The 13,246-nt window shown below is 33.9% G+C and overlaps 1 protein-coding gene across 1 annotated transcript in view; it reads left to right on the top strand.

The window, feature by feature from the left end:
• The window catches only part of LOC144968816 (monocarboxylate transporter 10-like), a 46,736-nt gene extending 38,190 nt beyond the window's left edge, over nucleotides 1-8,546 (top strand). Inside the window, exons 5-9 of the mRNA XM_078907524.1 lie at nucleotides 2,880-3,150; nucleotides 3,611-3,750; nucleotides 5,485-5,616; nucleotides 6,087-6,196; nucleotides 7,616-8,546. Coding sequence (XP_078763650.1) covers nucleotides 2,880-3,150; nucleotides 3,611-3,750; nucleotides 5,485-5,616; nucleotides 6,087-6,196; nucleotides 7,616-8,415 — 1,453 coding nt within the window. The 3' untranslated portion in view covers nucleotides 8,416-8,546. The remainder of the gene's footprint in view (nucleotides 1-2,879; nucleotides 3,151-3,610; nucleotides 3,751-5,484; nucleotides 5,617-6,086; nucleotides 6,197-7,615) is intronic.
• Nucleotides 8,547-13,246: the final 4,700 nt, after the last annotated feature.

The raw sequence follows: 13,246 nt of genomic DNA, 5'->3' as shown, positions 1-13,246 counted from the left end.
TTCTTCTTCTTCTTAATATTATTATTATTATTATCATCATCATCATCATCATCATCATCATCATCATCATCATCATCATATATTATTATTATTATTATTATTATTATTATTTATTAGTAGTAGTAGTAGTAGTAGTAGTAGTAGTAGTAGTAGTAGAAGTAGTAGTAGTAGTAGTAGTAGTAGTAGTAGTAATAATATTTGTTCAAAGTTTTCAAAGTTTATTTAATCTTATGCTTTCGCCAATAATTCATACAATTTGATGACAACAAACATGAAAGGGAGGAAAAAAAAAGGTAAATGGAACCAAGAAATAAAATGATACCATTAATAATACTACAAAAATACAACAACTGTAATACCACCAATACTTACAATAATAATAATAATAATAATAATAATAATAATAATAATAATAATAATAATAATAATAATAATAATAATAATAATGATAATAGTAATAATAACGGAATCACAATAGCAATAATATCTAGTATTGTTTTTGTAAATGAGGACCACGCTTTTACCCCATTCGTTGACAATAAAGAAGATATGAATTATATCATGGTAAGTCTGTTTTGGATAATAAAGTTATTGACATTTAGTAATACTAGGTGTAACAAAATGCGTTAGTCTGGGTGATCTTTATCCTTGTTTACTCGGGAAAATTCCAACATAAATAGTCCACCCCATTTCTATCTTATTTAACACATTTCTATCGCTAATTAAAGTTCTAGAAGAGTGGAATTTTGCGAACATTGCCTAGAAGTTAAAGACATATTAGTTTAAAGTATTGTTAGGTAGAATTACAGAATGAATTCTCAAAGACAAATTAGTGAATCTTTTATTTAGAATATTACAAACATTAAAGTAATTTTCCGTACTGATATAGAGCGAAACAACCTTGTGTACTTCAATTATTCCATGTCAAGAATTGTTTTCTTTGTTTTTAAGAACTTCACGGCGTTTGTGATACATGTAGGTCATATTGAAAAGACAGAAAATGTATCAGGTAGTTTAAAAGTATACTTTTGTAAAAGGCACCTGCGAATACATAAGACAAAGGTAAATGGTGCAGTTAGGGCACGGGTTTATATTCCAAGAGCACCCCTCAGTGTACTTAGTTTGAGATCGCTTAGAAGTCAAAGACAGAACCAAATGATCCTAACAAGTGAAATACAATACTTATTTTTTACAAATCATATCCAAAACAGCAGCAACCAAAAGAAAAAAGTATTTCAATTCATTATCGAGAGATAATTTTACAAGGGAAGACAAAAAACATTAATAATAAAAATTTACTGCAAAAACTAATACTATACATCTGACTGTTTCCCCGTAGCCAAGGACTCCGACCAGCGTCAGGACAAAGCAATTACTCTAATTCCGAAACATTCGGACAACATATACGGGGACAAAAATACACAGCAAGTGATCTCCTGTCATTATTCTTCTAGCATGATTGGTGATGGCCAATGCATTGATATTTTATTTTGACTCACTTCATGAGAAGCTTCTCACAAATTGAAATGCCTGTTTGGATATCGATGTGTATATCAATAGTTTTAGGACTAAAGGGGGCTCATATACACTGATTTTATTAATTTGGCCAAAAGCATGTCTCTATTGTTTCTTTAAAAGTATCATAAGATATATTCCTACTACGTGCGGGAAGCCCAATATAAGTAAGATTCTCAATAAATCTTGGAGTGTCCAAAGACGAGCGACACTACTGCTTCTCGAACTCAAGGATCTGTCATATAACGAGCGTTTAGTTTTCATTACTGTATCTAGTATCAAATACAGAAGAGTTAGGGAGAATCATCACAGCTCAGCAAGATAATTAACAAATTAAAGAACGTAATTCCATCAATGTTGTTTACATCTCCAATAATAAGTATAATAAAGGCGAAGTTTTGAAATATCTATATATATACAAACATTTCATACTTAAGTAAGAAAGACGTATTAATTATCTGTAAGTAAAACCTGGAATAGCCTTTGCTTTTATCGCAAAAATGCAGGGCTTAAAAATTAATGTTGCCAGAGTTAACTTCTCTGCAATTTACTTATGATGGAATTAAATTGTGTAGGATTATTCTTTTTATCATTATACTATGCGCCGTTCACACCTGTTATTTATATAATTCTGAACAGTTTTCAACAACCTCCATAGTTTATATTTTATACAAGTTATTTTCGATTTTACATTGCCATATGATATATTTTCATTACGTTCAAAAGATAATGCAAGCTATTTGAGATATATATTAGATATGTGCTTTCATTAAATCAGGTATTCAAAGAACAACTCTTATTCGGTTTAAACAAAATAATATAAGATAATAATACTAATAATGGTTATGATATCAATGCTGATAATGATGATGATAATAAATAATAATAATAATAATAATAATAATAATAATAATAATAATAATAATAATAATAATAATAATAATAATAATAATAATAATATAATAATAATAATAATAATAATATAATAATAATTGTAATGATGATGATAATAATAATAATAATAATAATAATAATAATAATAATAATAATAATAATAATAATAATAATAATAATAATAATGATATTAATAATAGTGCTAATAGTAGTAGTAGTAGTAGTAGTAGTAGTAGTAGTAGTAGTAGTAGTAGTAGTAGTAGTAGTAGTAGTAGTAGTAGTAGTAATAGTAGAAGTAGTAGTTGTCTTAAATATTTTTTTTTCAATACGTATTACTTTGTATTTGACTCACAAAGCAATAAGAGATTGTATTTTGTTTTAAAATACGACACAATGAACATAATATAAAAGAGGTATGTACCCTATGTACAAGGAAATCAATTTTTCAGTATTCTTTCTCTATTTTTCAGCTCCATTAAGTGGATGCATGGACTCCAATGCGTAGCTGGGTTGCTGATCATTCCAATTGTATGCGGGGCTTTGTACCGCTCGGCCAACCTCTATCATCCTCGAAGGAAAGTCATCCTACATCTCAAGAGTCAGAAGAAAAACAGACGAGACAGAGAGGCAGAGAAACCTCCGTACTTTGACTTCAGCGCCTTAAAGCTAACGTCACTAAAAGCTGTGATGGTTATCGCCGCTGTCATCGGCATTGGTATTCACATCCCCTTTGTTCTGCTGGTAAATATTACACACACACACACACACACACACACACACACATGTATATATATATTTGTTTTTTTACACACACACACATATATATTGATTGATTGATTGATTGATTGTATATTACTATGGTCACCTGCTTTCATAAAATATTTGCTACCAAAAGATATCCTATATTTTGTGAACACACATGCATAGATTATTACTCCCAGACTTTCATAGATTTTTAAAAATTTGGACTTAAAAAATATATTGTCAGATACAACAGATCTTTCTTTATATTAGATAGTATATAAGCGGAAGAAGAAGAGGGGGAGAATGAGGAGGATGTGGAGGAAAAGAAGGAGATGGCGGGAGTGGAAGAGATGGAGGAGAATGAGTACGAGGAGAGGAGGAGGAGGAGGAGGAGATCATCCTAGTTATCGAATGAATATTTAATATCTTGTTTATGTACCCTTTTTTCCCTCTTCAGGTCTCGAGCGCCCGTGATTTTGACAAAGACATGGAGACTTTGCTTCCACTGTCAGTGTATTTGGGAATTGGATTTGTTATTGGGTGTGGCGGGGTTGGATATCTTACCGTCAGGAACAGCTCTGAGTGTTTTATTTCAAGGTAAGACTTTCTGAAAAAGAGGTTGCTTTGGATAAAAGAGAGCATGTGCTTCTTTACTTTTGGAGCTAATAATATTATGTGTCAACAATTTTCTTTGCTAATTTCTCAAGTATTATGGGGCAGCGTAAGGCTCAGCGGTATTCTCTTTGCTTCTTACCCATAAGGTACCGAGTTTGACTACCCGCCTCACTGTGTGATCTTGAGTAAGTCACCCTCTCCTAGTTCATTTTGCGGCGCCGCATCGTGGCTGACGCCTGGGGTATTCTAGTCTTCCCTTTGAATAGACCCTAAAGACAAGTTTCCCCGTGGGGATGAATAAATGGAATTATATTTTTATTTATCTATTAAATCTTTTAAGGAGGAAAATGATTACAAGACTGAGTTTACTCAAAACGCTCCAAGTCCAGAAATTAAAAATTTGACTGTATAAATTTACGGTTACTTATTTCAGTAAAAAGTTTTTGGACTCTTTTCGCTAGCAAGAGCAGTACCTGAGTGTACCGTGTGGAATGGCTGCGCACACCAGCAACCTACTAACTCGGGTTGTGTTTTCAGACCTGGGAGGTAAGGCTGAGTAGGCCTACTCGACATGGATATTATATTGACTTAATGGAGTTCCACCAACAGAGTGGTAGTGACTGCGTCCTAGGAATTGCCAACTCAGCTGTGACCTGTAATGGCTTAGTGGGAAGTCCTCCAAGGACCGTCCGCTTAACATGTAACGGGTCTCCGATCGCGTCTCAGGCCACGAGGGTGAGGTCGGGAATGTATTCATTCGGGAATGTATTCATTCCTGGTGCGGGTATCATGGAAGGCTCCATTTGAAGCAAGATTATATACTTGTGTTGATTGTCACTTTTCATCCGTGAGTGGAGTTGTTTAACCGCCTCGTTGCAGTCTCAGTGGTGGTGGTTACTAAAGCGTCTCAGAAAAGTGTCAAAATGGCTCCCCACCAGAACTGGTTGTATATATAGTACAGATACAACCGGCTTCATGGGCATTCTGTGCACCTTTTCGTCCTGTGCTTTATCGCCTTCAACTTGTACCTCGTTCGTGTAAACACGTTTGTCATCTGCAGCCTAGGGTTGTTCATTCATTGTACCACATATTATAGCCTGGGATTTTGAATCGCGAAGATGACGCTCCCGAATAAAAAAATGCCTCCTCGAGCAGCCGACCAATACTATGACTTTATTCATTGCGTTGTGCTTAATAACCTAGTCTGCTATATTTAGTTGAGATTGCATTGTATCGGTCGCTGAATTTTTGGACAGACTGGCGGTTTGTCACGGCATCAACGTGTCTTTATTTCGGAAGGCTGGACAAGCGTTTTGCCTTTGAATACTCGTCTCTTTTACAAAAATTATTTTGTTGCAGTGTGCATCCGGGATGACCGGTGAGTCATTTGGGTTCCGGGATGGGTATGTCATGTATACCCTTGCAGGGCTTGCTCGGCGCGATAGTGCATGGACTGGTTTTCAAGAGAATACGGGACCCTGCACTATGCATTGACGTCTCCTTGTCTCGACAAGGCAATGACTGATTCACGAGGGTTAAGCGGGGACAATGCATAAACGCAATCTTGCTTTGTTCTTTGGATCTTTATTCCACATGTTTTGCCAAAAACTTTCAGTCCATTGGGATATTAGAGAACAACATAGTAGATAAGTTAAATGGTTTCAACTGCAGCAACTTAAATAATCATTTCTACACTTTTTTATCTGGAATATTCAGACGCCATTTGTGTCAGTCATCAGCCTTGCTATGTGGACTGTGGACTCTTTTACTCGGTTTAGCCAAGGACAACAGTTCGTTCACGCTCTACGCTTGGGCATACGGCATCAGCTCTGGATGTTATTATTACAGGTGATGGAAATGGTCATGCGATGATGTGGTTGTTGTTGATGATGAGGATGATGATAATAATAATAATGATGATGATAGTGATGATGATGATGATGATGATGATGATGATGATGATGATGATGATGATGATGATGATAATGACGATGATAATTGTAACCATGTCTTGAATTGCTATAATGTAATGGATTTCTCATTTATGCTTCTAGATCCAGTAATTAAATATAAGTAATATCAGCATAACCTACGTGAACATATTTGTTGGTCGGATAATCGAGTGCAATAATAGGCTTGATTTAATACTGTTGTAACGGACAATATTATTTTGTCTTGGTTTGACAGGATTTCCATTACAACATTTAACAAAAGCCCATAACAAAATGGGCTATCAGATATGTAAATAAGTACATCTCAGGCATTAGACAGAGTATCATTTTTGTCATTACCTTAAAATGTTTTTCACATCGTTTCAGTTTGAAGACATACGTATACGAGTTGGTAAGGTCCAAATTAATGGAACGAGCCTGGAACTTTCTAAAAGCTGCACAAAGCTTTTCCATCCTTTTTGGTGCCCCGGCTGCATGTGAGTAAATCATGTATACCTTCTCACCCGACAAATATGATGAATTCCACAGATTATCCACCAGTATGGAAACAAATGATAACTTGATTTAACCAGTTAACACGGATTTAAACATTTGGCCATAAATCCTGTCCTTCAAATATCAATCGATTTAAATCACCCTAAACTTGGCAAAAGCTGTCAAACCAGGGACCGCACGAAGTCCCAGAATTGAGGGTTTTTTGCTAAGAGGAGGGCCATTTAAATCGATTGATATTAGAAGGGCGAGTTTTGTGGCCAAATTTTTAAACAGTTTTATGTCTTTCCAGAGAACAGCAGAAATAACATGTGTACAAAGATGTAATTATATTGACTATGGCACTTATTTGTGTATAATATAGTTAATCATATGAAATAGATAATTATATACTCAACATTGTCAAACAAACAATGAATAGCTTTGAAAACGTGTATATTATATGCACGAAAGTTTCACTCAGAATTTAAACGCTTTGATATGATGCGATATATTATGTCAAAAAGGAGACCTGAACTCATTAAAATTATAGATAAAAATGCGAATGACATGAAATGACATGGTCGTATTTTCTATTTTAGGTCTAATTCAATCAGTATATATCTCAAGCGTTCATGTGTCTTTCAAAGTCTGAAAAGGTGTGTATGGCACAGTTCCAGATGGAACAGTTTGAAAAAAAAAACAAGAAAAAAAATTCCAAAAAAATCAATCTGCCTAGACTGAGACATGTTGATTTTTTGGGATGATTTTTTCTTGTATTTTTTTTCTATCAGTTTTGCATGGCACTGTTTCATAGAAACCTTTACAGATTTTATCTTACACCATTGCCTTCTCCATTATTTGGCATTGTGTCTCTCAATCTTCTGCCAATTCTTAAAATTTTTCACTTAATAATATTTCATGGCCATGACTCTAAATGTTCAAACTTTTTAAAGCAGCGTCCAGAAGTTTTGATCACATCTCTGAAATAAAAACGATTTCCATAATGTTCATAATTTGGTCACACGACTGGCAATTAATTGATAGAGCTCAATTTCACCGAGGGTTAATTAACTCATAATCAAGCACTTCCGATTTTTTAAAAAATCACATTGCGGAATATGATTAAGTACTAAGTACGCATATGCAAGGCCTGACAACTGTGAGTGATAACAACTTATTCTGATTCCGAGAATTCGTTATCACAATAATGATTACTGAGTTGCAATGTTCTGAAATTTTCTATGGATCAAACCCAATGCCATGTCAAATGAAAGTGGAGCTGATGGTGTAAATTAAAATTAAAAGAAATTATTTCTTCACACATATCTCACTTTTTAATCCGTTTCTCTTAGCAAGAGACTTATTAAGATCATCAACCAATCAAAAGAAAATGTTCACTCTTACCCCTATTTCCCTTCCAGCCTACCTGAACACGTACTATGACAGCCAAGTGGCAGGCTATGTCCTGGCGGGAATCCCAATGATTCTCGGCGGCCTTCTTTTCTACGCTATGCCAATGTTTGAAAGGAATCCGTCCAACCAAGCCGTCCTCCAGAAACATAACAGTAATCCGTACAGCTCTGCTAACATGACCGAAGCAGCAGCCTTGCTAGACCTCGATGTCACAGACGGGTTAATAAGTTCTAAGCTGAATCACAGTGCTAACAAAGGATGCCCGAATCCTGCCAAGCCGAGCAATCAGAGCAACTGCAGTAGCAGCGGAAGTAGCAGTTGTAATGGAAGAGGAGAAAATTGCGGCGTTCACGTGCAGCTACAATGTTTTGTTCCTTATAAAGATAGAGAAAAAGCCTCTGCACAGCAAGGACAAGGAGAAACTCTAACCAAAATCACAGAGGAAAAGGATAAGTTTAAGAGCAGCAGTGGGACAAATTTAAACAATATATCTTCAACTAAAGCTGATGGCAAAATTCCAAACTTCATTGAACTCAGTGTAACGAGAACGGACTATACCGAGGAAAATATAATGGAGAGAGTTCTTGACAGTCCTAATTGTGGTGGGGGTGGAGGCAACAGCGGCGGTGGGAAGAATAAGAGATGCGGTAAAGATACAAGTTGTTACGGGAGATTTGAGGGGAAAAAGAATAAAAAGAACGAAGTGAGAGTGGATCTATTTGACCCCCCAAGTCAGGAGAAGGAGTCCACGGCTACTGTGTCTTATGATAGTGATTTGTACATTAACTTGTGCGAAGCGCAGGTGTAATTAATAATGAATTGTTACAGTTAATTAAACATCCATTAACGTCATCCTTGGCCCAAAGATACAATGGAGAATCTACTGATAATGTGAAATTCTGAGTTTTATATGAATTGTATATTATGATGTAAATGAATATTTTTGAATCGCCTCCATTTTTTATTACAATAATAGCGCAATAGCCACCACTATGCCTTGTGCGCTTTATGTTATCCCAAAATATACAAATTCGATGGTACCCACTTGAAAAAAGGTTGTAAGCCTAACAGATGAACTATGCTGTAATACAGATTCGGTGGTGAAAAGGTTATAACCTAACAGATGAACTATGCTGTAATACAGATTCGGTGGTAAAAAGGTTATAACCTAACAGATGAACTATGCTGTAATACAAAATCAGTGGTACCTACTTGAAAAGGTTGTAAGCCTAACAGATGAGCTGTGCTGTATACAACTTTGATGGTACTCACTTTAAAATGTTGTAAGCCTAACAGATGAACTGAGCTGTATGGAATAGAAATGTAATTTTATAAACTTGATTGCAGAGGATTGTGTATCTCACTGAAAATAGTAAAACCATGTAAATGCGCCATATAAAACTGAATGTCTATTGATCACTTTTATATCTCACATCATTTAATATAAGTTACATTACAGATGAAATATGTTTAGCGACGACAATAACGACATTTTTTTTATTTACGAGAAATAATATTTCTTTTACTTATCATTAGAGAATGCAACGAGGCACAGAGATAGAATAAAGCTGAGTTAACAAAAGAATATTAACCCTCAGCAGTAGACTAAGCAGATCTCTTGATGATTCTTCAGAGTTTAGGTTTTATTCCAGAAAAGCAGCTGTTGTACTCCTAATCATTGGAGGTTCATCAAAGACAATTTGATTTTTCTCTTCTAAATATGAAACGTAAAGATTGCCGGCTATCCTTTTACATGACGCTAGTCTATAAGAATAAAACAAACCAACAGAATTCTCGAGTAAATAGGCTTTTATATTCGCGTGAGGCCTTGTACTATCTTGTACAGGGCCGGACACGTTAATGAGCGATGCCAAATGTATCATCGTTATCAACACCATCGTCATCAATTTCATAATAATAATTACCATTACCTTTTTGTATTATTATTATTATTATTATTATTATTATCATCATCATCATCATCATCATCATCATCATCATCATCATCATCATCATCATCATCATCATTATTATTATTATTGTTATTATTATTACTATTATTATTATTATTATTATTATTATTATTATTATATTATTATTATTATTATTATATTATTATTATTATTATTATGATTGTTATTATTATTATTATTATTATTATTATTATATTATTATTATTATTATTATTATTATTATTATTATTATCATTATTATTATTATTATTATTACTATTATTTTATTATATTATTATTATATTATTATTACTATTATATTATTATTATTATTATTATTATTATTTATTATTATTATTATTATTATTATTATTATTATTGCTATTAATTATTATTATTGTTATTATTATTATTATTATTATTATTATTATCATTATTATTATTATTATTATTATTATTATTTATTATTAATTATTATTAGTATTATTATTATTATTAATATTATTCTTTATTATTATTATTATTATTATTATATTATTAGTATCAACGTTATTACGCAATGCCATTTACATCGTTAATGTGTCATCACTTCATTATCATTAATATCATCATTTTCGTCATCATCATTATGATTATCATTATTATTATTATTATTATTATTATTATTATTATTATTATTATTATTATTATTATTATTATTGTCATCATCATCATCATCATCATCATCATCATCATCATCATCATCATCATCATCATCATCATCATCATCATAATCATCATTGTCTTCGTCGTCGTCTTCATCATCATCATCAATATCATCATCATATCATCGTTATCATCATAACCAAAAAAATCGTTGTTTTCACATGCTATTATGTTAAACGACTATAATTTATCTGTTGTTTTTATCGCCGACCATGTCCCATCATATCACTGTATTGGTATCAATCGATTTACGTCATTCAATAAAAACACATAAATCTGTGACCCTCTCTTTAATCTGGTGTTATATGTCAGTGTGCTCTCGACGCCCCCTCATCTTCCCACCCTAAACAAAAAGACAACGCGATCAGAAACATAAAATTTTGCTCCTTGTAGTTTAAGAGACAACTCCTATAACAACAATAGCAACAATAACAAAAACAACAACAAAAACAAGAAAAGTTTGTTTTAACTCAAAGTTTGTCATTGGCACTTTGAATTCTGTTTTTCTAAGTCTATTAACCCATATTTTTATAGGATCATTGTTGTAATGTGGCGGCTATGTGGTCTTGTGGTCCTGGGTTCAAAGCTCGCTCGGCGCATAGTTGAGTCCTTGAAAAAGGCTCTTTACTCACATTTTCTCTCAGTGTAAAATGAGTACCTAGCCGTAAACAGCGTTGTCTCTGTCCGAAAATATTGTATTATCGCCTAACAGGCGTCATGCCACGTCCTACATGTTATGTGTTGCTGTTGGCGAAGAACCCGTTGTAAAGCGCTTTAAGCATGTTTAGTGGATGTTGCGCTATATAAAAGCTCACGTAATGGAAATACTTTCAAACAAATGAAAATATTCATACCAGCAATATTAGAACAAGCCTATCTAGGCTCGGTTTATCGGACCTGCAAATTTGATGAATTGAACAGCAAAGAATAATTAAATTTTTAAAAATAGAACATTATTACTAGCACGGGACGTTTTGGACTCTAAAGCCTTTATCAGCCACAGTAATATTGGTTTGTATTTTGTCTTTTAAACGATCCAGTTGAATTTAGTCCAATGAAAACACGGAATTTATAACACATCAAGCCCCTTCGGATAAACAGAGCTGGTTATATTTTTTACAAACAATACATACAATGAAGCTAACATCACCGCTAGTTGGATGATTAGTTATTATTAGATGATATCAATCAGACTCTCTCTCTCTCTCTCTCTCTCTCTCTCTCTCTCTTTCTTTCTCTCTCTCTCTGTGGCATATCACTTGGACGTAGCCTCCCACACAGTCCTTCGGAAGGAGTCTCTGTCTTGTGCCCATCTGCCACATTCCGTCACGCCGCTGTTGAGCCATTCCTGTATATCCTGTTGCCATCTTCTTTGTGGTCTTCCTCTGCGGGAAGAACAGTGAATATTTTACTTACACGTGCGCTAACCATGGGGTCTTATAACTGTGTATTCGTTTAGTATAGAAATCACTGGATACCATTGATTTCTGAACAATGACTGCTCGGATTGTCTCAATTAAGTCAAGGGAATGGTTATGTTTTTTCTCTCTACGAGTTAATACTTATAACCGTCATAATTTCTAGAAGCTTAGTAATCCCCTTCTCTCATCAGACTGGTCACAGCGTACTGCCGAAGATAAAGTAGTGGTTCAGATTGCAGCATTCGTAAACTCATAGACTGACACTGACCAAAAAACTACACCAAAGGCGAAAGAAAACAAATCGTGAGTTGTATTTAATTGTCCAACCAATGGAATCATAATGCGTTTCCTTTAGCTTTGAGTTGGGGTCCACATACAGTTCTAATTTTAAACAAATTTAATTCACAAAAGTTTTCAAAAAAATTGAATGGATTTGTTCATGAAAAATTATCCCACTGAAAATTATCATCTGAAGACATAGTCTGAGAAACTGTGACCGGTAGTCTCAAATTGATGTCATGCACGGGCTAAGTGCATTTATTTATAGGTCTAATAATCAAACACAATTGATTATGAGCTTGGTTTTATTTTGTGGTAACGGACACTTTTGCAGTGGTTCGAGAGTGTTTCCATTTCAACAATGAGTTCATGACAATTTGGATTATCACACCTGGCAAATCAGTATACGTCATATCGAGAAGATCAAGATGAGGAAAATTGAGTTTAAAGTCAAAGTGAACAGAGATATGAAATTTAATCTTTTAGCACTTTGAAAAACAACGTATTATTGATACAATCTCCTCAGTGAATTATGTGTGTGCTGGGAAAACCCTTAGGACGGAAAGCGCACTCAGACTTTCCAAGACAAAGGCAAAAATTCATGATAAGCGGCTCAGACTCAGATGTCGAAATTGACTTTTTATCACCATCGCATTTTATAAAATCTCTTATTTGCAATCCTCAAAAGGCATGTGTGAGAATATTTATCATAAAAATAAAAATATTTATGATAAATTAATAATCTCAAATTTAACGCGATTTTCTCAGGTCGACAATTCTCTACATTCCTGACTTCAACTCTCAATATCGCATGCCCTCAATAAGATAAATTGATGAAAGAAGATACAAGCGTTCAGAATACACTGCTGTATTCCAAAATATAAATATTTCAAAATAAGTATTTTGACCATTTCTGAGGGGTTTTTTTCTGGGCTATCATATATATTATTTTAATCTTAATTTTACATATTTGACTGTTTTGATTGGACTGTATCTGAATATTTGTAGTGATTTGCAAATAAAAGCCATTAAAGACTGAAGATTGACTATAGATCAAATAACCCCGAAAAATTACCGTCTTGATGTGGTGGGCCAGGAAAACGTTTCTTTGGTGGAAATCTCTTCATGAAAGTAATTTGCCCTTGAGAGCCATTAGCCTTACGGAGCCGGTGTTTAATCCGGTTTCATTAGTGTATAACGGACAAAAGCAATTACTGACTACCCTTTGGATAGGATGCAAGACTATCACACAGTACTTTCCGCCAGATCTAACATACTCAGC

This window comes from Berghia stephanieae, chromosome 3 (genome assembly GCF_034508935.2).
Source record: "Berghia stephanieae isolate SIO BIC M18660-M18661 chromosome 3, UCSD_Bste_1.3, whole genome shotgun sequence".
NCBI lineage: Eukaryota > Metazoa > Mollusca > Gastropoda > Nudibranchia > Aeolidiidae > Berghia > Berghia stephanieae.
Note: the sequence above shows the minus strand (reverse complement) of the source record. Positions and strands in the feature narration are given on the sequence as shown.